The sequence below is a fragment of the Equus przewalskii genome, chromosome 2 (assembly GCF_037783145.1).
Source record: "Equus przewalskii isolate Varuska chromosome 2, EquPr2, whole genome shotgun sequence".
In the NCBI taxonomy this organism is placed as follows: domain Eukaryota; kingdom Metazoa; phylum Chordata; class Mammalia; order Perissodactyla; family Equidae; genus Equus; species Equus przewalskii.
The window spans coordinates 84,856,777-84,883,052 of NC_091832.1; the positions used below are offsets into that span (position 1 = coordinate 84,856,777).

At 39.2% G+C, this 26,276-nt stretch overlaps 1 protein-coding gene across 7 annotated transcripts in view; it reads left to right on the forward strand.

Annotated features, from left to right (window-relative positions):
- Positions 1 to 26,276, forward strand: part of NR3C2 (nuclear receptor subfamily 3 group C member 2) — a 325,890-nt gene that overhangs the window by 268,270 nt on the left and 31,344 nt on the right. For all 7 annotated transcript variants that reach the window (XM_070611634.1, XM_008513775.2, XM_070611631.1 and 4 more), the window contains exons 7-8: positions 19,156 to 19,286; positions 24,934 to 25,091. In XM_070611634.1, the coding sequence (XP_070467735.1) occupies positions 19,156 to 19,286; positions 24,934 to 25,091 (289 nt within the window). The remainder of the gene's footprint in view (positions 1 to 19,155; positions 19,287 to 24,933; positions 25,092 to 26,276) is intronic.

Here is a 26,276-nt window from a genome sequence, read left to right on the forward strand (position 1 = left end):
AGTCTCGGACCTCCTCCCTACTCCTCTCCCTTCCCCACTTTCTCATTCCCTTCCCTCCTCACCTCCTTCCTCCCGCCTCCTGCTCCTCTCCTCTTTGTTCCTCCCTGTCTCTCTCTCTCTCTTTCACATACACACACACACACACCCCCCTACACCTACACCTCTTTTCCTGTCACTGAAAAACCAGCAGCCTTCTGAGATTTCCATTATTTTATTGTATTTTTTTTACTTCTGACTCAGTATGAGGGAATAAACTTTAAAAGAAAAAACAAGTCCTCTCTCCGTTGGACCCTGCCCTGTACCAGCAGCTGGAGGGCCAGGGTCTGCAGCATGGTCCAAGCATTTTGTTTGTTGGACGGGAGTCACAGCTTCCCCTTGAGGTGGTGCATGTCCTGCCTGGGTCATCATAGTTGCCACTGCTGCCTGCTGTTTTGTACCTGGGCCTCCTCACCCATGCCTGGCCCCTATGGATGCTTGAGTTTGAGACTCCTGAATAAAGAAAAACGACATTGCAAATAGAAAATGGTCAATCCTTGTCTGCAAGCACAGAAGCATTGCAGAATGGGCTTCTCTTTCTTTTGCACAAAGGTAGGGTATAGAGGACATCTTGTCACCTGGAGGTTAGGCAGAGGGAACTCTAGGAGAAGGTGCAGTGGGCCCTGAGGAGACTTTATAAGCTACAAATGAGAAGTAACCAGTCAGTCATATATGGGGGCAGAGGAAGGGTAGGTGCAGTCCCCAAAACAGGAGGTATTTCCTTCCCTTCTTTTTCCTCTCCTCATTTAAACAGTATTTCTTCCCCATTATCAACCTAGCATAACGATAAGAAGTAGAGTTGGAGTGAAAAATTACTTCCAGACATTTCAGCAGAGGAATTGAGAGGAGGGAAGTTCCTGAAGAAATGGGTAACTTAGCTGTGGATGCTGTTTCTGAGTTACTGCTCACATCAGGAAAAGTTCCTGAAATAGCATGCAAGGGACAGGGAGTGCCCTCACCTGGGAGAGATGAGGACACTGAAGTGAGTAGTACTGAATGACAACTAGAACTGTAGGTAGACTATCTTGCTTCTTGACCTGTCTTCCCTTTCGTCAAACCCTGCCTCTCCTTTTGGACCACCCTTGGGAGAAGGAGGCAAGTAATATTCAGTGCATTGGTTCAACACATATTTCTTGAGCAACTTCAATATACCAAGCACTGTTCTAGGCACTGGGAATACAACAATGGACAGAACATGGAACTCACACTCTGGTGGCAGGTGGGTGGGATTGTGGAAAAAATGAAAGGAGCGTTGTGAAGAAATCCCACCCACTGTATCCCCAGGGAGTATGGCTCAAGTAACATACCATCATCCTTGTATACAACCACAAAAAACTGGTATTTAAAATAGTAACGTGCATCTTGAATGAATTCTCTCCGAGGATTTATTAGCACCCTTGGTTAGCCATGTTAACCTCCTTTTCGTGCTTTGAAGGATCCAAGCTCATTCTTGACTCAGGCCCTTTACTGTTCGCTCTATGCAGGAGAATGGTTCTTTCTCACCATATCGTCTCAGCTCAGAATATTCCTCGTTCAGACAGATTTTGTCTGACCACAAGATCCCGAGTAGACCCCTCCGCCCAGTCCCTCCCCACCATATCACGTGTTTATTTACTATTACTAGTAGGTCTCCTGCCCTCATAGCAGTCTTAGGGAGGGCAAGAACCTGGCCTGTCGGGTTTACCTTTGCATTGCCAACACCTACCATACCGTCTGGCATTAGTAAGTGCTTGATGAACTAATTCATTTGACAGTGCTGTTTTCAGCATTATTTCCTGCTGCTTCTCTGCATAAAGTCTGTGCCAGCCAAATTAACCTTTCCAGTCCCTTAGTCCTGGCCTTCCCCTGCTGTGCCTTTGCTCCTAACGTTTTCCTTTTCCTTCCCTCAAGCCCAACCCAAAGGATGCTTCCTCTCTGATAACTGCTCTTACCATCCAAGTCAAGAGTAACTTTTTTCCCCTAAAACTCTTTTTTGTATACCACTTTTTTTTTCCTGTATCGATCATTTGGTGCTTATTGTATTTTATATATGTTTTCACTCCAGGTAGACTGTAAACTCCTAGAGTACAGACAGTATACTTTGTAAAATTTTCTGTAATGTCTAGCAAAATGCTTTCTACATAATTGGCACTCAGTGACTGTTTCTGGTTTGTTAATGAGTACTCTTCTTAACAGAAGGGTCAGAAGCAAGTTTCCTGATGTGAGTTTACCCTGCAATGCATTTAGAACTTAGCATGTGAACTTAATGAAAAGGATTCATTTTTGTAGAGTTCTTTCAAGTTTTACTTCAAGAACACTGCTGTGTGTTAATATTTCTTGCATAGTACTTCCTGTAGTATACTTGAGAAATTTCCTAAGTAGTTAATGAAGCTGGGTAATTGCCAGTATAGTGTGAAATTAAAGCAAAACAAATAGGAGACTGCAAGTGGAATGAACTGTTTAAGCTGTATATAACTATATTGGGATCACACGGAGCAGTAATGATGCGAGAAATATGTCCAAGCTTTACTCTGGCTAACTGGAGGGAGCTATTTTTCATTTTGAATAAAAGTCAAAACCAGTTTGAGATCTTCTGTCCTCTTTAAGAGGCTTAGTGTGGCTAATATTAGCATGTTGCTTTTTATTTCAGTTAATGTGCGCAAGGAATTTGGTCTCTTCAGCTAAAAATACTCTTTCCGATACAAAATAAAATCACTGGCGTGAACTTCTTTATTGAAAAATTGATAGAGAAAAATTAACTTTGGTGCAGTGATTGTGTTGCGAGATTGGGCAGGTGGCAAGGAATGGCTTAATCAGTCAAAAACGAAGGAGGGCTCCAGGCTTCCTCCCTTGACCGCAGGTCATAGGACACAAAGATGGTAGCTTTGATGGTGCCCCTCTGGATTGAAGGAGAACACACTTGCATGTGTCATGATATATAAAGTGGTTTCTGAACTTGTGTCTTTAGACACTTCTAGAACCCAAACTGAGCCACATGATGATCCATTTTTATTGTTTCACGTGTGAAGGATAGTTTTGGTTTTATATCCCTCACTTCTGCCCATGAACCCTAAGCTATTTTAATAAGCTTCTGTATTTGGAAGGCTCTGAGAGGTTATTTAATTTTTATTGGGTTCTGGGATTGATACTTTTCTGAAAGAAACAAGGAGAGAAACAGAAAAAAAAAAACAAAAAAGAAGGTCATTTTTGGAGACCCTTATCCTCCTGGTTAAAGTTCATCTGTGGATCTGGATTGTTAGGGCTGCAATAGGCGTAGTGCCCCAGCCAATGTACATATTTACAGGTATGGCAACCTTTGTCTAACTTGGCCCATCATCTGTGCCTTCCATCTTGAAATAGACACTATCTCAATAGACTCAGTGGAATTCATAGTTTATAAACTCCTAATTTCCTTTTTGCCACAGGTGTAATATCCCTGTCTGTCAATGTCACCTCGAGCTCTAACAAAATACCACAGGCTGAGTGGCTTAAACAACAAACATTTATTTCTCACAGTTCTGGAGGCTGGAAGTCCAAGATCAGGGTGCCAGGATGGTCAGGTTCTGGTGAAGACCCTCCTCCTGGTTTGCAGACAGTGCCTTCTGACTGTCCTCACGTGGCAGGGCGAGGAAGCTCTAGTGTGTCTTCTTACAAGGACACTAATCCCATCATGGGGCCACACCCTCATGACCTCATCTAACCCTAAGTATCTCCCAAAGGTCCCGCCTCCTAATACCACCACATTGGGGATTATGCTTTCAACATATGAATTTTTGGGGGACACAGACAGTCCGTAACACCCTCCATTTACATGGATACTAGAGTGCAAAAGTAGTTGATAATCAAGTGGTTTAGAGGGGAAATTTGAAGGATTATGAGCTGATGCTGAAAGCTTGTGAAAGACATTCAGCTATCCGCTATCTCCAATACATTATCCTATTTAATCCTCACAACTCTGTGAAGTAGGAGTTTATTATCCCTCTTTTAAAGATAAGGAGACAAAGCCTCAAAGTTTTGAACCCATATGTCTCTCAGTCCAAAACTCAGAATTCTTCAGCTACTTCAAGGCTTGTACATTGCCTGGTGGAACTTGGTTTCTCAGGCAGTTACACACAGTGTGGACCATTGGAGGTAATATTGGTTTCATTAGGTGGTTTTAGAGACTGTATCTATTTGGAAACTTTACTGACCAATCATATACTATCTTTCATAAGAGTTATTTTTTAAAATAGATGGAAATATGCCCAATGTATAAATGGGAAATAAAATGTTCTTAGAAAAACTAGAACTTTGGTGCAGAGTTTGAATTATTTCTCCAAATCTGTTTTTCTTCTTCTTTTTTTTTTCTAATATTTAAGAGTTCAGTTGTTGAAGACCTAAGGCTCAGTCCCTAACCTTGCTGCTATTGAGCTTGATGTTGTCAAAGTGAGCGAGTTAACGTCACTAAGCTTTCATTTTCCTTCTGCAGAATAAGGGACTTGAACCAGATCAACGGTTCACAAACTTTTTGTTCTCAGGACCCCCTTTATGCTTTTAAAGTCATTGAGGACCCCAAAGAGCTTTTGTTTCTATGAGTTGTGTCTATTGGTATTTACCCATATCATATCAAAAATTAAACAAATTCTTTAAAATCTTGTTTTATCAATTCATTTTAAAATAAAAATAACCTATTGTCTATTATATAAATAACATAACATAGGGGCCAGCCCAGTGATGTCATGATTGGGTTCACACGCTCTGCTTTGGCTGCCCAGGGTTTGCAGGTTCGGATCCCGGGTGTCAACCTATGCGCCACTCATCGAGCATGCTATGGCAGCATCCCACTTAGAAGATAGAGGAAGATGGGCACAGGTGTTAGCTCAGGGACAATCTTCCTCAAGCAAAAAGAAGAAGATTGGCAACAGATGTTAGCTCAGGGCCAGTCTGCCTTACCAAAAAAAAAGAAAAAGAATAAAAAGGAACATAACATAAACATAATATAGCAGAAATATTTTTATGAAAAACAACTATGTTTCTCCAAAACAACAAAAACAATTAAAATAGTGGCTTTGTTTTTCATTTTTGCAAATCCCTTCAATCTGGCTTAAACGAAGGCGCTGCATTCTCCTCTCTGCTTCTTACATTCAGTCTGTTGTAATAGGTTGTTTTGGTTGAAGTATGTGAAAAAAATTCGGCCTCACCCAGATACGTAGTTGGAAAAAGGAGGACCTGGCAGACTCCTGGAAAGGGTCTTGGGGACACCCTGGAGTCCTCAGAGCACACTTGGAGAGCCAGTGGTCTGTGATCCTTAAAACCCAACCCAGACTCTTAATTCTGCTTGGCTTTCAGGAAGTCTCACTTGAGGTCTGAATCTCTGTTTCCTCGTTGAAGAAAGACTTAATAATCTAAATTTCAGACATCAGAGAATCACGCTAAATAGAACATAGTTCCTACACTTAAAGGGCTCTTAATCTAGTAGCAGAATACTGAGCTTCCCATGTGCCATGTGCTGTACTAGATGCTTTTATATGAACCATCTCGTTTACAGACAGTCATTTTCAGGCAGGTATTGTTATCACTGCTTTGCAAACGATGCGGCTGCCTCAGGCAGAGAGAGGCTCGGTAGATTATCCAAGATCACATAGCCATCGAGAGGTGGACCTCAGGTTTGAGTCCAGGATTTCCCTGAAAGCTCATGCTGTTTTCATTATACCACATCTTCCCTCATCTACAAAGCAATGGAGATGGAAGGGTCTCTAAGGTCCCTTCCAGCCTTCTACAGTTTATGACTCTGTAGTTCTGCTGTACCAATCAGATAACTTATTCTTATAGCTGTAAGAACTTGTGGTTAGAACAAGGTCAGTTAAGAATGGGGAGGACGGCATTATAAATGAGTATCCTAATCATTTCCCCTAAGGTGAAATTTAAGTCTTTTTATTTTTATTGTTAGCTAAAGAAATAACAAACAATGAGGAGCATTTTGCCAGTCAATAATAAATATCGAGACTATCTGCAATATGCAGAGCACTATGGAGTTCAAAGACACAATCCCATCCTCCAGATTCTATGGTGTGGTTGGTGAAGTAAGACATTGATACATGAATAGTGGCCTAACAAAATGAAGTCCACATGAGGAGTGACAAGTTTTAAGATGGGTGTTCCGGGGGTTTAAAGAGAATGTGATTTCTCTGGGCTTAAAGTGATCCAGGAAAGCTGCCTGGCAGAATTGTCTAGCTTTAAAGGCTGCGTTAGCCTTTATAGGAGGGTTAGAATTTGGATGGGCAGAGTGAAGAGAGTGCCACATGCAGTCCAGGTGTGAGAAACTGCGGAGCACCGAAGGGGATGACGGAAGCAGAGGGCATGAAGAGCTGTGGGTTCGGACTCCAGAATGGAAGGGGCTGTTTCTTTCCCGCTCTCCTTTCTTTTCACTGTTTCTGCCTTCCCTCCCCTCCTTCCCTCCACAAATGATCTTTTTCTCTCTCTCTTGTCTCATCCTTCCACTTCTCCTTGACCCTTTTTCCCTCCATGTTCTGGCTTTCTCTTTTCCTCTCTTTCACCTCTTCTCTTCTCCCTTCACTCTCTCTCATGTGGAATGAGACAATATCACCAAATATTGCATTTATTGAATAAAAATGTTATATCCCAATGTCTTTAACATTGAGATTAAGTGTGTTAAGGCTGTTACGTGCTTTTCTAGGCAGAAGAAAACTGACGACACAAAGTTGCTTTTTTACTTCAATATGACCCTTTGTGCACTTTTCTTTGGGATGGTAACCCTAAATGGAAAACATTCTCTCCCAAATTCCACCAGTTTTGGTCTTGGTGTTAAAATCGTTAAAATTTCTGTGTCAGCAGTTACTTGAAGGAATGACTTTGCTCTTCTAATTTTATTATATTTTTTCCTGACTGTTGCCCTTTGTCCCTGTTGCAAAAAACAGCTGCCAACTGGCTACTGCACCCGTCCAACCCCAGCCCCCAGTTCTTGGTTCTGAGCAGTTCACTGAGGGAGGGGCTGAATCACACTCACCTCTTCTGCCTTTTCTCTTATGAGGTTGCCCAGAGCCAGCGCCTGGATGGGCCTGGGGTCCTGCCTGCTCCAGAGAGCACAGGGAGCTAACACTTTGGAAGCGTTGGCCTTAACTCTCGCTGCTTCTAAGCAATGAACACAAAAACCCGAAGAACCATTTGTTTGTCGTTAAAGAGAGACTACGTGGCCATTTTGTTCTGATTAAAGGAAGTTCAGAAGTTCACAGAATTTCAAAGTAGAAGAGGTTAGAAACATCAGCTGTACTCCTCAGCTATCTTGACTGGTGATTTTCTACAAGCGGATAAAGAAGAAAAGAAACATTTAGGCTATACTTTGAATAAGCCTTGTCTTTGTGTCACTTCATGTGCATGAGTAGTATGTGTTTCGGTGTTGATGTTTTACAGGAAACAATATCATCACTGGTGTAGTGACCTGGTGGTGGTAGACTTATTTCACCCAGTCATGAATGATGCAGCTGTTCATAATGTCCTGAACAAAATCTGCTTTGTGACAGATGTTCAGAATCAGTAATAAGAAAGGACATGTGGCTAGTCGCTAATAAATTAATTGAGTTGAACATCATCTTTTTTTTTTAAGGCAGATGATTTTTCAGCTTTCAGAATGATTCAAACAAAAGAAACTACCCTTCATCCAAAATTATGGCACCTGAAAATGTTTTCTTGGACCCAATTTGATTACGGAACTGAATAATATCTGTGATAACAGTCTCTGGAGATTTAACTCTTTTCTTCTTCCAAAGCAAGACTTTGAAGATAGAAGGAATCTATGATCCTGTAAAGTGAGCACAATTGCTTTCTACCTTCCCCATCCCCACCCTAACACAGTCACACACTGCTAAAGTCACCTCTGCTAGTATGAGCCACTCTCTGCTGTTGCCTTGGAAGCACACCCGCACACGTGGGCTTTATCAGAGTCAGTGTCCTTCTTTATAACCTGTGACAGGTTCTGGTTGTTAGAATAATATGACTTTGGCTTCAGGAAGGATATGACTCCATACATGCAGTTTAATATAAATCTTTTATTGTACTAGGAAAAAGTCATTTGCTCTCACCTTTACTCAAACAATAGTCTAGCAACACTTCTAAATGCAGCAACTAACTTTGTTCCGATTCTTGAAACTAAATAGTTACTAAGTAGGAAGCTTTCGTTTTTGTGGCTCCTTTTTACAAGTAAGGAAACTATGGTTGTTTATTGAAATTAAGCAGTGTCTTTAAGTATACAGCCATCCCTCAGTATCCGGTGGGGGATTGCTTCCGGGACCCCCACAGATATCAGTCTGTGGATGCTCAAGTCCCTTAGACGGCCCTCCCTCCGTATCTGGGGGTTCTGCATCCTCGGATTCAACCAACCTCGGACTGTAAACTAGTAGATATACCATCTGAGATTGATTGAATCCTTGGATGTGGAACCCACAGATACAGAGGGCCAACCGTATACCCAAAATATCCCTGTTTGAAGCAATAATAGCTCACCAAAGTTTTTCTGTCTTCTGTTGAACCACCTGTGGTCTGAATACCATTAAGTTCCAGAAATTTAGTATTAAAGTCTACAACCTACAAAAATGAGGCTTCATAATTTTAAAAAATTCTTTCACTAGAGAATGTTGTTCTTTTCTACCCTTTCTATGTGTAGAGCAATTCTGTCAAGAAGTCTTAACATGGTTAGCATTTACTGAGTGCTCATAAGGTTCCAAGCATGCTGTTGGGTGTTTGAAACTTAGTGTAGCAAGTAAGGGTACAGGCTCTGATACCAGACCCCAGTCCTAGAGTACTATTTTCAGTGAGGCTTGACATTCTTGTTTTTACTTGGAACAAGTAAATCACTTTATCTAGTCAAGAACTAGAGTCTGCTCCTTTGTCAAGGACATATATAAACTTCCTCCCCAAAGTCTAAGTTCACCAGATCTTAAAATATCCAGTGAAGGGGCTGGCCCCGTGGCCGAGTGGTTAAGTTCGCGCACTCCGCTGCAGGCGGCCCAGTGTTTCGTTGGTTCAAATCCTGGGCGCGGACATGGCACTGCTCATCAAACCATGCTGAGGCGGCATCCCACGTGCCACAACTAGAAGGACCCACAACGAAGAATATACAACTATGTACTGGGGGGCTTTGGGGAGAAAAAGGAAAAAAATGAAATCTTTAAAAAAAAAAAAAATATCCAGTGAATAATCAGGCCAGTCTCTGTGCCCCCTACTGGAAGGGCTGCCGCCAGTGGAATAGATCGCCAGTAGTATTCATGTGTTGGCCTCTGCCCAAGGCCCCCATTCTTGGTATAGATAATAGACAGTAAGCTATCACTTTTTTAAAATATTCTGCAGTTTGCTGTGTCCCTTACCTTATTTTAATGTGAGATATTTAGTCACATATCTCAGGGATGGGTGTGTCTTACGCAATACGATGAGTAGAGTCATAAAAAGTTGCTTAGAAATCACTTTTTTAGATGAATTGTATTGTAACTGGCCTGAGGCAATTCGGAGTTCAGTGAATACTAAGATTAAACCTTTGATCAAGCCAAAACACTTTTATAATGTGATTTATCACAGAACCCCCCAATTTAACTTTCTCTAAAATCTGAGTTTTCACAGTGGGTTATGGCTACATGTTTTCTTTCTGCTACCAAAAACATGTATCCTTGTACCCAGAGGAAACTGTGCTATTTAAGTATTTAAAAATCTAAGATACAAAAGACTGTTTCATCAAAAACTGTAAGTACAATTTATGAAAAAAAAATTTTTTCCAGAGTTCTAGAATTGTCAGTGGTAAATTATGATTGCCACATAACCAGGCCCCTTCTAGATTTTTAAGTGTCATGTATTATTTTGATCTGTGTAACAGCCATTAAAGTCAGTGGAAATTGTGATGTTTAAAGTCAAGGGCAGTTCTATGAAAACACAGCCCTTCTGGAACATCAATTAGGGTAACAAACAAAACACGGAATTAGCTTTTAACTATTACTAGGCTCGACCATGTAAAATTAATAGAGAATAGATGAACATCGTAGAGACTGTTGGGACGCCACTCTCTCTGGCACATTAGTCCAGTAAAGCAAGCCACACACAAGGTTCTCAGCGATTCCTAGACTAAAGCGGCTGAGTTCTGCCCTGGCTGCAAGGAAATGAGGTAAATACTATAAAAATGAGCAGACATCAAAACTGCAACTAGCAAAATGGTCCTCCTACAGATGTATCTTGCTTGTCAGTTAAGGAAAAATCTAATAAGACTGTGAAAAAAAATTACAAACTGTAAACTGGAATAATTTGAATGCTCAAATTGAGGTCATTTTTATTCTAATTAAGGTCTGAAAAAAACACTATTTTTGCATGCTGTTTTTTAGGAAAATAACAAGCCTGAGACAGAGACCATCTGTTACACTGACCATGTAACAAGATGTTAGATTTATTCAGACATAATGATGTGGTTTGCAGTATCAGATGGAAGGTCTAGTCTTTCAGATCTGCTGTGATTCTGTGCGTGTAGCATGCCACTCAAGTTTTATTTAACTCTGTTTTGTAAGATTGACGCTATTGCTGCATACATTCTAACAATGTAACATACCCGTGCATATTCCTAGGGGCAATTGATGGAAATAACAGCAAGTTAGAAAACATGTTTATTAAGAGGGCTCTTCTTAATATTCCAGGGACTTCAAGGAGTTCAGCCCTGAATGAGGATTGCTTTGTTTTGTTTATATCTATATTTGAAGAGCAACTCCAAATCTGTGAAATCCATTGATTTACCTGTTCTTGGTAGCTACCACATATTTATTTAGCACTCACGTAACTTTGGACATACGCACTGTACAAAAATCAACCAAAGGAAGATAGAAGGCTTATTATCCAGAAGGACACAGACCTCCAAAGTGATGAGAGTTGCCTATTTAATCCAAGGGCTAAAGTGAAATATTTCAAAGGTTTATTTTTGTAAATTCTTACTAAATAAAGTGACATCTTATATACCCAAAAGGTGTTTAGGTGACAAAGGTACAGTTTTCTGCAGTATTGCTAAAAGGATCTTCAGTTCAGAAATGTCATTGTACCTTTCCTAGGCTCCCATAGGTGGGAGCGCTGGGACCCTCTTGTGCTTCAACATTTATAAAACCAGCCAGTGGGAAGGGGTTCCGTTTATTAAACGTGAATTCTTGGAAAGAGAAAGGAGTGATAAAGGTAGTTCTATTTTCCCTCCTCCCTTAGGGTACCAAAACCACAACAGACAGGCCTTGGAGAAACTGTTTCTCACTGACTTTTTGAAATTATGGTTTATTAAAGAATTTTTACTCTTCCTTCTTTCAAGAAGCATTTAGCACAGCTTGCAATAAAAGCGCTGATACAGTATGACTAAAATTCCATCCAGACACAAAAGGCAAAGGGCAAGTAGTAAAAAGAGAGGAGAAAAGAGATATTTTATGTTATAAGACAAGAAGAATGAATGAAAAGCCTGAACCCTGAGAGAAGTTACATAATTAGACACAAATCTTAGTTTCTTAATCTCTATTAAACAAAATATAGCAAGCAGGATCAAAGGTTGCTGAGATTCTTTTTTTAATTTAATAAATTTATGGTAAAATACCCCTAACATAGAATTTACTATCTTAGCCATTTTTAACTATACAGTTCAGTAACGTTAAGTACATCACATTGTTATGTAAACAAGTCCCCATTCTCCCCTCCCTCCAGCCTCTGGTAACAACCATTCTCTACTCCAGGTACCTCATATAAGTGGAATTGTACAGTCTTGTCGTGATTGGCTTATTTCACTTAGCAGAATGTCATCAAGGTTAATAATCCATGTTGTAACATGTGTCAAAATATCCTTCCTTTTTAAGGCTAAATAATATTCCATTGTATGTGCATATTACATTTTGTTTATCCATTCATCTGTTGATGGACACTGGGTTGTTTCTGCCTTTACGATATTGTGAATAATGCTACTATGAACGTGGATGTACAAAAACCCTTCGAGACTCTGCTTTCAATTCTTGCAGAGCTCCTTTAAATAGAAGTTATTTTGTGTTCTCCCTGTAGATGGCCACAGCATGAGGAGTCCCTGCACGTGTTCAGGCTAATGCTTCGAGCTCCTGAGTTCTGCAGGTGCCCATAGCCTAGAATACTTTGTGGTTTCAGCTTATCGAGTATGTACTGTTTCTATCAGAGTAGAACATAAATATGATTCCAGGATTACATTTAGTTTAGGGCAATAATTTCCCAAATCAGATGGACCTCCAGATAGCTGAACGACTAAGCTTTTCAAATACCTTTTTTAGTAGTGTCTCGGAAAGCCAGTACTTGAATACCGAAACAGGAGTGTTCCTTCTGCCAGCCGTTGGCTGATAGGTTCAGTGGACTATTCTCATACTGTGAAATAGGGCAACACTGTTAACATATAATGATGGCAAGAGGTCATGGGTCCTGTAGATACAAAAGTTGTTCAGATTGTTTAACTACTAAGTTAAAAGCAGGCAACTAGCATACAAATCATTTAAATTATGAATACCTTTCCCACTCTGATTTTAATGGGGCTTTTTCTAATTCCCACTCTTATTATGTGAATAAGCTCCATTTCCAACCCTAAATTCTCTCCAAATCCAGGGATAAAATATTTTCTAACTCTTTAATTATTCACTTTTATTCCAAGTGAATCAGGTTTGGAGACGTTAGGGTGTTTTAATTTAGTATTTTTAAACTATTCCAAATGGTCATATGATTGTAGTTTAGTGTAATGGATGTTCTAAGAGAGGACCAGATGAAGTTATGGCTATGAATAAAATTGGTTTCCCAGTTGGAGAAAATGACAAGTTTACAAAACTATTGAAATGTTTCTTTTCTTTCTTTCTTTCTTTTTAAGAGTTTCTTTAAAATGTTTTAGAACTATCATTCTCATAGTTTTTAACCCATGGTCTTCAGAACTGGAGCTGGTTTTCTATGCCCATTTTGGTTATTGTATTTATTCATTCAAAAGTAGAGTTTATTCTCTTCCTATAAATGAGATGTTTCAAAATGGATGACATGTGCCCATGTTCAAAAGCAGACACTGACTGATGGCTGTCAGTTATTCAGGTCTGACATTCACTTTAATACAGGGGTGTTGCCTACCTCACTAATCTCCTACAGCCTTTCCATTAGTCCACTGTTCAGGGGTGATTTTTGGACTTACCTTTATTTTTTGGAAGCATTATACAATCTTTGCCTCTTTCCCAAAGTAGTCCGTATACTTATATATTATTCTACTCAAAATGAGGTAAGATTATTAAATGAATAAAAGCATGTAGCAAACAGTATTTCTGTGAAGTAATATTGCAAAGTTAATACCAATATGATGCCAAAAAGATTGTCCTTGTTTCAACTTCTTTGGATGTACCTTTCTGTGCATTTAATCTAATTGTGCAAAAATGATGTGATGTAAAATGTGATTTTAAGATGGCCTATTTTCTTGAAATTTCAAGCTATATTGAGTACACAGTACCCTTCATTTAGAGAACTCAATTTCATGCAAAGGAAATAGCAATGGAACTTGAAAACACAAAATCTCACCATGTAATGAGGAGCAAAGGACAACAAATGAGTGAATATAGTAACAAAACATATAAGGTACCAAATATCTCTGTATAGTTGTAAAGAGGTACCCTGAAGTAAAGAGCCAAAAACCATTGGGCCGGCAGCATGGAGAGGAAAAGGCATGAGTTTTGAAGTAACAAACCTGGGTTTGGATCCTGGCTGCAACATGTCCCTAACTTCCTTGTCATGAACATGAGGATTCTTCACAAGGCCTTGTGAGAATTAGCAAGAGGGAATTTAGCTTTGGTGTGTGGTAGGCGCTCCATAAGTGATGGCTATGAAGACTACAGAGGTTATTCAGATAATAATACCTCAAGAAAGAGTTAAAGAGATGCTATTCATACTGAAGTGGCAAACAACGCTTTCTGTAGCTGTGTTGTCACACATTAACGTTCTAATCTGTTTTCAAGTAGCATCTGAGGTCTCTCTTTAACCTTTAATCTGTGTGAGGATGTTTTGTTAACACGTCTGATAACAGAAACACTGACACAGAAGTGTTTACTTCTTATGTTCTACTCGAGGCAAGTCACTTCCACCTTCCTGACAATGTGCATTCTCTCTGGTTTTCTCTTCATTTACTGTCCTACATGTAGAAGTGATAACACTGATAATACACAATATTATTTTCCTGAAAAGTCATTTTAAGAAATTGATTATTTCTTGGTTTGTTTTAACCAAAATGATCGTTGGTCTCTCAAGAAGCATTTTATTCTCTTCATTATATAAAAACAAAAGAAAAAAAGCTAATATTTGTACAGTACTTTATAATTTAAGAATTTCCATACAGTTGGTTTCTACATCCCTGCAAGGTTGGAATTATTATTAGTATCCAAATTTTACATATGATAAGCCTGGGTCTCAGAAGCAGCACAGTCACAGGCTTACAAAGCCAGCACGTCTTGAAGGGTTGGGGAGCTGCGCATCTCTAGGTCCTGCTGTAGCAAAGCCAAGGACACCTGTTCTGCCTCCAGCACAAGGTAGCTTAAGGGATCAAATGTACGTGAGTCCACTCTTCAAACTGCATGGCATCAAATGGATATTGTGTTATGTTCCACGGACATCCTGATTTGCAATCTGCTTCACCCTATTTTACAATCTCAGTCTCTCCCTTTTTTTGAGAAACTTCTCTAGAACTTCACAAATGCCCTATCTATTTCATTAGCCATTTGATCTACCTTCCAGTATCATCTTTCTCAAATCATCATCATCATATGCAAGTCGGTATGTCTTCAATTCATTTTGTTGTCTTCACTTGTTCTCTTTCCTTCTCTCTCACTCATTCATGAAATATGTATTGAGCAAAGATTGACACATGGCATTTGTCTATCATATTCTGTTAGACATTCAGAAAGGTTAGTCAGACATGGATCCTGCCTTTAAGAAGCTTGTAGATAGCAATCAGAATGGTGGAACAGAACTGAGCCTTTTTTTTTCCTCTCTGTACACATAGAAATTCTGTGTAAAAAAAAGTCTTAACTTTATAGCCAAGCTCAAAAAAAAAAAGAAAAAAACAGGTGCAAGAACAGGGAATTCACAGCCAGTGTGGTTTAACTAAGAGCTAAAGTCTGCAGTTGGCCCACAGACTATTGGATGTAGATAAACGCGGCTTAGCGGGGTGGGTGTTAGAACACAAACAGAAACAGGAGACAAGAACTTAGATACTAGCAAGGCTGGGGCCTGAAATGGAACCCCCTGCATAAAGCCAGGGCTCTGTGAAGATTTCACTGTCTACTGACAAGGAAAGTAAAACTCAATAAGCCAGCCAGCCCAAGGATATGGCAAGGAAGCTGAAAGAAATAAGAAACACAAGCCTGCACCACGTCAAGTGTGGAGTCTAAATTTAAACCACACAAGTCTTGCAAAAAGCATTTAAGCTGAGAAATTAGCATAAAAACTGGTCCAGAACAAGTTAAATGCTTACCCCCCGACAGTTATAAATGCTAAAACTTCCTATAAAGTTCCTTCCACAATACGCTGCCCCTGGGATTCACCCAGAAGACAATATATGCCAAAACAATACATGTTAGGCATGCGTATTAGCACTCCAAAACATTGAATAAAGAAACAGAAATTGTAAAATAAACATGTTAAAAGTATTTAGAGATATAATAGGCAAAGATATAATTTAGAGGAGATATAATAACCATAAAGTGAGAAGTATCTTATAGAAAATAGCAGAAATGTTTAAGAAGGAACTAACAGAGCATTTCCAGACACCTAGACCTGAAAAATATTGCCATTAAAATTTAAACACTGTAGACATTAAACAGATTGGGCACAGAAAAAAAATTATTTAGTTAGAAAATAATTCTGAGAAAACCACCTAGAATGCAGTACAGAGAGATAAAAAGATAGATAATATGAAAGGGAGGTTAATGTGGAAGACACAATAAGAAGGTCCAACACACCACTAATAGGAGTTCAAAAAGAAAGAAACAGGATTGGGATAGGGGTGTAATTTGAAGAAACAATGTCGAGAACATTTCAGAACTGAAGAAATACCTATGTTTTCAAGTCAAATAAGGACGTTGAGTCCTGAACAGGAGCAATAAAAATCAGGCTGCACCTAAGTACTTCATAATGAAACAGCAGATGTCAAACAACGGAGGGAATTTTTTAAGCTGCCGAAGAGAAAATGCAGGTTACCTATTAAAGAATGACAATTACGCTGACGAGAAATTTCCCAAGAGCAGCAATGAAGGTCCAGGTGTAGTAGAATACTGTCTTCAAAATACTGAGGAAACTACCTGTCAAGTTAGAAACCTGTGACTTTTTAAACTGTCCTTCAAGAATGAAGATGAAATAAAGATATTTTCAGACAAATTAAGACTGAATGACTTGGACATTCAGTGACTGACCACTGCTGAATTACAAAAAAATTTTCTTCAATAAGTAGGAAATTGAACCTAGAAATACAGAGTGACGTGTAAGAAACAATGGTGATCAAGAAACACATTGGTAACTCTAAGCAGACGTGGAGTGTAGATGTGTGAGAGAGAGAGACTGATTTCAAGGGTGACTTGAAAACAAGTTGAAATTTAAATACTGAAGAGCAATAGCATGGAACATGGGAAGCAGTAAACCAAAGATAAAACACTCTACATTTTTTCTGTCTCTCATGGAAAAGCCAGTGATTAAATGTTTAAGTATGCAAGTTCATAATTTAAGAATAATTATTTAAAGAGTAAAAATCTAAATCCAGTAGAGAAGCCAAGAAGTAGATTTTTAAAAAGCTACATTGATCCAATAAAAGGAAGGAAAGTAGAAAGAAGGAAAGGAGTGGAGAAAAGTTAAAATGTTAGAAAAATCCAAATATATGAGTAATTGTGATAAGTGAAAACAGATTAAACTGAGCTGTTAAAATACAGAGACTTTCAGATTTTTTTAATCTAGCTTTTTGCTGTTTATAAGAGACGTGTGAAATATAATTATGTGGGAAGCTTGAAAATAACAGATTTTTAAAAAAGGACATACCAGGCAAATTCTAAAGAGACTTCAAAAGAAAGGGACAGGAAGGAAGGGAGGGAGGGAATAAGGAAGGAACAATCGTAATATCTGACAAAATGTTTAAGGCAAAAAATATTATTAGGAACGAAGATGGTGTTGGTGACAGAAGGAAAAAAAGCTTATAATAAAATGGGTAGAGATATGAAGAGATAAATCAAAGAAGAAATCCAAATGGTCAGAAAACATTTGAAAAAACGTCCAGGCTGAAAAAGCAACAATGAGGCCTTTCAACCCCATCAGATGGCAAGAAATTTTTAATTGGATAATGACAGTACTGGTGGGGATGTGGCATAAAAGGACACGCTCATCTCCTCCTGGTTGGAATGAAAGCATCAATGTGCACAAATCTGTGACTCAGCAGTTCTATTTTCATTTTGTATCCTGGAGAAATGCACAAGGATGTTCCTTGGACATCATTTGTAATAGCAGTAAAGAAGCAGCAACCCAAGTGTCCGTCAGTTGTGGAATGGATAAGTAAATTGTGATATACTCGAATGAATGAAACTTGCAGCAGTGAGAATGAATTAACTTAGAGTTACCTGTATTAAAATGGATATATCTCAGAATTACAACATTGAATGAAAATAAGTTGCAGAAGGATGTGCATATCTAATTTCAAATTTACATTAAACGAAGCAGTACTGTGTGCTGTTTTTATAGACACATACATGTGTAGTAAAATATACACATCTGAGGAGGAAATGATAATCACCCAAAGTGGGTGGTTCCCTTCAGGAATGAGGAAGATGAATGGGATCAAGGAGGAAGATAGAGCGGGCTTTAACTCTGCCGTGTTTAATTTTTAAAGATCTGAAGCAATATGGCAAAAATATTAGCATTTGTTCACATTGTTAATTCTGGATGGTAGATCCATAGGCTTCTGCTATTATTGTGTGTGTGTGCGTGTGTTTTTTAAAATATATGCTTAATTAAAAATAGCTTCCGGTTTATTATGGGAGAAGGAAGACATATAATAATAATGCAGAGCAAAATGTTCTGTGTTCCATTATGGGTTCTTTACAAATGGCTTTCAGAGATGAGATGAGAGATTTCTGCCAGTTGAACCCAAGAGTGCACCCTGGAAGAGGTATCACACTGTTGCTTTCCTACAGATGCCCACCTGCTTTCCATCTCTCATAGAACTGTATCTGCCATCATGACCTCTTTTGCTGTTTCTTTGACCTTTGTCAAGTCCTTTCCCATTTTTAACTAGTCATTTCTTTTTCACTAATTACATTCTTGTCATTATAAAGCAGTAGGTACCCAGGGCCTCTCAAAAGATTTATTGCTTTGAGGAAAATCATCTAAAAAACTAAGTGATGCCTTACTTTCTTCTCATGGACAGAGAAAATAATAACTTGTATTGTAATGGATTTTTATGGAAACATTTGGATTTGGTGGAGAGAGAGGATTGGTTGGTTGAGTAGAAATGTGCATATATTGCCCCAAACTCCCATATTGCTTTCACCCTTTATCAGAGAGATTCCATTTGAGGTTCTCCCCTTTTAAAATTTTATCTAATTTCCCTTTTTAAATGCACTGCTGCAAATAATTAACAAACATGTTTCATGACCTTTGTAAGGGGGGTTCACTTGGAAATAAGACTGGTCGTTGCTGTCCTGTGTTTATGGCATCCAGCACAGTCTTTTGAAAGCATAAGTATCTGTGGCTGGTAGACTCTGGAACAGGAATCTGTGGGCTTCATTCCACATCACAGCAGCTTCTCTACTCTGTGGATGAGCTCACTATAACACATACCACAGTCATTATTACTCTTTACATAAATGAAATAATGGCACACTTTGAGAAAGGCTGGTTTCAATGCTTCTAACACATTCTCACAGGGTACTAGTAAATGGCACGGAAGTGTTGGTCCAGAAGCTATTTACCAATCACTGTGAAAGGCATCTAACTTGTCTTTAAAATACACAGCCACTCCATGTTGGAGCCAAAAGGAAAACTCTTGACTCAGATCTCTTATTAAGCTGCCTTGGGCCTCCAGTCTGGGTTGGATAATAAACCTTGCATTCTCAGACATTTTTTTCTTTTCCTTTGTAGAGAGAAGATGCATCAGTCGGCCATGTATGAACTATGCCAGGGGATGCACCAAATCAGCCTTCAGTTCGTTCGACTGCAGCTCACCTTTGAAGAATACACCATAATGAAAGTTCTGCTGCTGCTAAGCACAAGTAAATTGATGTCCTCCCTGACGCTTTTTCATTGTCAGAGCAGCTTCCCTTTAGGAGAGTAGCCTATTTATAGTGTCAGGTAGTTGGTATAAAAAAATTTTGAACAAGTGGGAGGAAGGCTTTGGTCTTTGATGAACCAAGTTACTTGCAGAGTATGAAGCTTTGAGTATATGAAAGAGCATATCCCTCCATTCCTTCATCCGTCTGACAGACACTAAATATTTATTAAGTGTCTGTCATATGTGTGGTAGGATTGGGCCACTCAGGAGCTGCAAGGGTGAATGAGGCATAGCCTCTGTCCTCAGGGAGTTTTACTGTAAGATAAATTCAAAGATAATTTTAATACATTGTGGAAAGGGATTATCTGTGATGATAGGGCTAAAGAAGGTCATGGTAGCTCAAAGAAGGGAAGAGCATGTTCAATTCTAGGGATCAGGGAGGGATTCATGGTGAAGCTGAGTCTTAGAGAGCTTTTCAGGAGTTTTGGATTGAATAAGAGGCGTGAGATGGCCTTCCTGTCAGGTAACGGTGTGAGTGTGGAAATATGAGAAAGCTTAGCCAGGCAGTAGCACTTAGTTATGGAGAGTTGTTTTCCCTGTTAATTTTTTAATTTTTATGTTATTTATTCATTTAATTTTCCAAGGTTCATCAGATTATATTGAGGGTTGGGGAGGAGTGGGGAATAGGGTTGGGATATAGATTGGACCAGAATATTCAATGCCTGTTGAAAGACATTGGCCTTTATTAGATGGGCAACAGTGAAGGCTTTTGAGCAGTGAGTTGACATGATCAAAACTGCATTTTATGGCTTCATGAAGATGTATCTGGCAGTAGACTGGGGAAAGGGTTGGGGGAAGGAGAGAGGCAAAGACAGACAGAGAATTTAACCTGACTAGAAGCACAAGACCTGCTGTGAGGCTGTTGAAATAATGGCCTGGATGGTGATGGTCGGTGATATGATGGACAGGAGCACATGTATTCAAGAAACATTGTGGAGTTGGCCTTGGCAGCTGACTAGAAGGGGAAATAAAAATGGTATGAGTCAGAAGTGACACAGGTTTTCAGCACAGAGAAATGACTAGGATAGTAGTGATACCATTAAGAGAAGTATATTTATGTTGGGACTTGGAGCAGATTTTGTGGAGCATAATGAGTTCTATTTTGGATGGGTTAATTTTCATATATATCTTAATAGAGAAGCTAAATGATGGGGAAAATTTGAAACTGGAAGTCAGAAGACAGGTTTGGGTATTGAGATATAAACTTGAAATTACCCTTATAGAAAATTGTAGTCTAAACTCAAAGGGTGAGTTGGGTCTCCTTGGCCCAGAAAGAATAGGAAAGATCCCCTTGAACTACATGGAAGGAGGATGGCAGGGGCTGAAAGGACAGAGACAGAACTGTCAGAGAGGTAGAGAAACTGGGAGAGTGTACAGTGGTGGAAGCCAAGGGTTGGTTTCCCAGAGGGGCGTGACTAACAGCATAGCTTCCACAGAGAAAGTCGAGAATGCTGAGAGAAGCCTACTGGAGTTGACCATTCGGCATCGGGCAGGTGCCAGATGGCCAGGGACTTGCAGATTGATGGGAAGGCTTTTTTTAGGCTCTGGCACCAAGTATGAGAGGAGAGAAGTTGATGGCATAAGGCGCCAGGAGAGACAAGAGAGGACAGGATTAGCCTTGGCAAGGATGTTGAGCACTTCTTCCTCAGACAACGGCACAGGCATTTTCAAACAGAGGGGAAAGAATTTAAGGAAGCTCACATCACATGAGGGTGAGACCAAGAATGATGGCAGGGGACAGTAGGGAGAGGAAATCTCTGAGCCACATGCTGTGGCCACTGAAGAAACTGAGAAATATTCTGGATACCAGGGATGCCAGGGCGAATGGCATGGACTTCAAAGAAGGAGAGGTTGTTGAGTGACCACCTGGAAGCAGAAAAGAGCATCCAGAGCAAGGCCAGCCCTCCCCTTGGCCCGTGAATCAGGGCCTTGGGAGAAGGGGCAGTTTTCAGTAGAGTCATTTGGGAGAAAGTGGCATCACTAGCCAAGGTAATCAGGACAGAAGGGGTAAGAAGGGATGTTATTTCCAGCAAAGAGGGGCCGGGTCTGAGGAAGAGTAAGCCTGAATCAGGCAGAGCAGGAAGAGGGGATGCAGTGGGACTGTGGGTAAGAATCTGTTTAGCACCACCAAGTTGACGAAGGGTTTTCCCTGTATTATCTAATTTAATACTTCAAACAACCCTCTGAGATTGATAGCTCCAGTCTGCAGTTAACAAGAAGGAGGCACACGAGTGTTATTTGCTCGGTGTCCTCTGTGAGTTAGGACTCAAGCCCAGGGCTTTGGAATTCACGTTGAGTGTTGTTCCCACTCGCCCACAGAGCAGGGAGGAAGGAGTGGAAAGGAGGCTGGTGCGCATGCTCTCCCGACAGCAGCCGGGAGAGCAGAGCAGCGAGCAGGCGGAATCTAGACTCCAGGAGAGGGGGCACACCAGCAGCCTGGTAGGGAGGTGGGGCCAGCACTTCACAGCTGTGTTTTGTTTGGCCTGCGCAGGTTTTTTAGGTTGCTTTTGGCCTTTTGTCTTGTTTTATTTTCATTCAATTTGACGGCCTGGGGCAGGGCATGTTCCCTCCCGTTTGCCACAGGCCCCACCATTCCTCACTAATTACTCTCAGCCCATCTCCTGTAGCGTTGTGTTTGCAGCCGCTCCTCTGCAGGGTCAGTAGGACCAGGCGCTTTCTCCCTGCTCCATTCTTCCTCCAGGTTTCTGATGTTCCTCCTTTATCCTTTCTGGAATATAACTTTGGAAATATAATCTTTACATTCAGTGACAGTGATTTTATTCCCCTTTACAAGCTATGTCAATAACCATTACTCTTAGAAAAATGTTAAAAAATGATCAGATGGATGATAGAATTTAAATATTTTTTCTAAAAAGGCATGTATACTAATTCTTTATAAATTTTGATTCCTCAATCTTAATTAGCATCTTCTCCTTTTACATCCATTTCATCAGTCAGCCTATAATCAGTTCTGATATCATTTTGAAGCTACCCGAATTAATTTATTAGCTTCCAAGTAGCTCAGTACTTTCATTTCTGATTTTTGTAGATGCAGGAAAAGCAAAATAAAAAGGTAGGAAAACATAAGTAAAGAATTTTATGAATCATAGAAACTGCAGGTTTTAGCAAGCTTTTTTCGTTAATCCATGACAGAACGCATGAAAATTTTTCTCTTATTACACACCTGATATCCAGTGTATCAAGAAAGTTTTTTTAGCAGTGACATGAAGAGAGTCTCATGTTCTTTATGCTTACAGAGGAAAGCAGACAAACTTTCACCCCAGTCATCTCTTTGCTCTTCTCCAGTCCACAGATTTTGGTTGATTTCCAGCAGCCCTGCTGCATTTAATAAGTAAATTCAGAATATCTGGGCAGACCTCCAAAATTTGAGGTTTGACTTAAGTTCTTTTTATTTGTGGGTTTATTTCAACTTCTAAAAAATTTGGCTGGGAAAATGGTACAACTACATTTCGGTTACAGCAGTAAAAGATAAGTAAAATTTGACACAAATTGTTCATAATCTTGAGAACCTGATAACACAACCATCAGAAATATGAAGGCCTTTGGTTAATCTCAGATGTACCAAATAGTATTGAAATATAATAGTGAAATATTTTCACTCTAATTTTAGGTAATTTTTTAATGTATAGGATGACATCCATAAGTATCCATATTGAAAAACTAAAGGTTTACTGCATAAAATTTCATAACTTAGAAAAATAAATGTTAATCTGCAAATGGGCCATGTAGGCTGTTATTTGCAAACTTTCAGTCTCCTTTAGAAAGTTTTAGGTTAAAATTAAAATTTTGGTAGAAAATGGATCTATGGTTTTACTGTTAACATCCCAGTTATTACCATCCTTCTTTATATTTTTTATACTTTTTAAACAAGGGTTTAATTTTAAAGAAAAAAAAGAAAAAAACCTATGTGTTACATAATGGATGGCATTTATCTGAATGTGAATGTCAGATATTTTAAACCACAAGTAATATTGTGGCATCTTCAGGAATTTGTGCAGTTGCTCTTAGGGATTTATTTTTTCCCCACAAAAATAGATTTAGATAAACCACAAATCAAAAGCCTCAACATTAAACTCAAGGAGGAGATTATTAACATAATTTGTGAAGTTAATTTGCAAGAGAAGTCATATTTTATATGGGACAACAGGGTTTATTTAGAAACAGCGGTGTTCCTGACTTCTGGGGTGGCACATAGTACTCACACATGTACTTAGCCATTCTCAAGCGCTGATGACCCAAGAAATTATTATTTATACCAGTTATGATAAATTAGCAAATATGTGCAATTAAGACGTGAAAGTAAAAGCAGTTTTAAATTCAGAATATTAATATCACAAGATGAATTTTCATTAGGTCTTCATCTTCTAAAAATGAAGTTCTAAGTGATTTTATTTTTCAAAGGTAAATCATAAACATAACTGTATTGGCTGTAGTAAAAAAAACAAAAAAGACAAACATGTAAGGAGATTTTCAAAGGGGATGCCTTCAGCTTCTGCTCCACCCTACGTCTCCTGGCAGAATGCAGGCACAGACGCACCCTTTCTCCGTAAAGTGCTTCTACATTGTGTCTTGGGGAAGAGCGTCTCCTTTCAGCAGGTCACACAAGCACTTGATATGCTTCTGGGTCCTGAATCCCAAAGCATTCTTTTAAGTGAGATTTTTTTCTTTGATTATAACAGCTAGCCACTACATAAAAGGAAAGAAGAACATGTTATCTTTAATTTTCTGCCTTATCAAAGATAAAAATGAACATAGTTTATTCTTTTTGAAACTTTTAGCTTTTGCCTTGCATGCAGAGCCACTATTGTGTTACCCCATTGCAAACACACCAGTGCTCAGAACCACCATCCCGTTGTCTCAGAGGTCACGTGACAGCACCTCAGTGGTCATGTGATCCTGGAGCAAGGAGGATGGAAAGTGCTTCTTTGCATGTATCGCCTCCCCTTGGTAGACAGCCGGTTTCCCTGAGTGTCTTTGATATTTGAACTTGAATGTGAAGATGTTACTTTCTAATTCTAGCCTCAGCTTAGATTATCTGTGGCTCTTCCAGTTGTCCTGGAAAATCAAAGTATATTTTCCTACTTCTGAAGTATTGGCAAGTTAGGATTCATAAAACTCTTTGATGACAGGTGGCAAGACAATGTAGCATTGTTGTTAAGAGGCAGGCTTTGGGAACAGACACACCTAGGTTTATACCTCTTCTCTGCCATTTGCTTATTGTGTCCTTGGGCAAGTGATTAAACTCCAGTCTTCAGTTTCCTCATCCGTAAAATGAGAATAATAAAATGGTTATGTCATAAGATTGAGATTAAGCAAGCTAACATATGCAAAGTGTATTATAATATACACTCTATAAATAGCAGTTATTATTCTTTTGTATATGTATGTGTACAAGGGTTTACCAATAGATAACTGCCAAATTTATTCATAAATGAGGTAATTGAGATTCGGTATCAATCTAAAAGTGTGAGCCTAATGACCTCAAAATCATCTTGGCCATTTAACTACTAAGATGCTAAAGCTGTTTTCCATCTGGGAATTTACATGTGTGTATTCCTTAAACACAGTTCCAAAGGATGGCCTCAAATGCCAGGCTGCATTTGAAGAAATGAGGACAAATTATATCAAAGAACTAAGGAAGATGGTAACAAAGTGTCCCAACAATTCTGGGCAGAGCTGGCAGAGATTCTACCAACTGACCAAGCTTCTGGACTCCATGCATGACGTAAGTAGGTCCCTTTGGTGCCTGTTGAATGAAGGATCAACAACCACATGCTACTGACCAGACAAAACCGTAGAGCTGAGAAAGAGTTCTCAGGGCTTTGGGAAGAATAAGGGTAGATTATCCGATGGAAGGCAGCAAGAGTTGAGAACTAATTAGGAAGGAAATTTTTCTTCAAATAAGCTTTGAAACAAACATCATTTAAAGTAAAGGGTGTGGCTCTTCTCATTTCTGAGCAGAATAAGAGAAATGTACACCAAAATGGCAAAACCCCTGTGTCCTGGGCCGGGAAAGGCCCTCAGATGTTCTACAGGTGTCAGATCAAGTTTCACGTTTCTGCTTGCAGTTTAGAAGATGTTTGGTTAATAAAAATGTTTGCTTTAACAGTGCATAAATAGTGTCCATCTTCTACCACTGTTAAACTAATAACCTAATCTTTCAAAAACATTATTAGTGGTCCAGGGCCAACTTGGATCATCTCGATCTTTGCCAAATTTTGAATCTTATATTCACTGTTCTTCATAGGAGTCACCTTTCTGGTCTTGTGTAAATATAGAAAGTAAATTCTGAGCTTGTTTCTAATTTAATCAATTATAGATGTAGTTGAGGTGTTGGTTAACAGTTTCTACAAAATATCAATTTGGATAACTGGCTTTGTTATGTCATTTAAAATATGCTTCTTGTTTCACTTTGCAAGCACTTTCTCCAATTCTGGCTCAAAAAGAGTTGTACACAGTCATGCTAATTTAGTTTTTCATGTTTGTGAGGTTTTCATACTTTCTTTTGGAAAATTTATTGCCAAAGTCCTGCCCATATCATTTGTATGAGGAATTCTTTTTCAAATATGTCTCTGTTGTCAAGGAAAATGTTGACAGGCTTGATGACCAATATTATAATAGTATTACTATTGAAATAATGGTTCATCCTTTAAAGATTTGTTTATGCCAGTGGAATAGTATCTCTCTGTGGGTTGATTGATAAAAGAATGTCACTTTCCAGTGTTTTACACTGAAGACCCAGTGCTGTCATGTTGCTTTGCTCTCTCTGAACTTTTCATGCAATGAGTAAAATCCGCACAAGGTGAATTCAGTGATAGTTTTGCTGATTGTCAGTGGCCTAAAGAGCATAGTTTAATGGAAAATCTTAGGAATAAGAGATGATGACAAGCAAGACTTTGGAGAACACAGT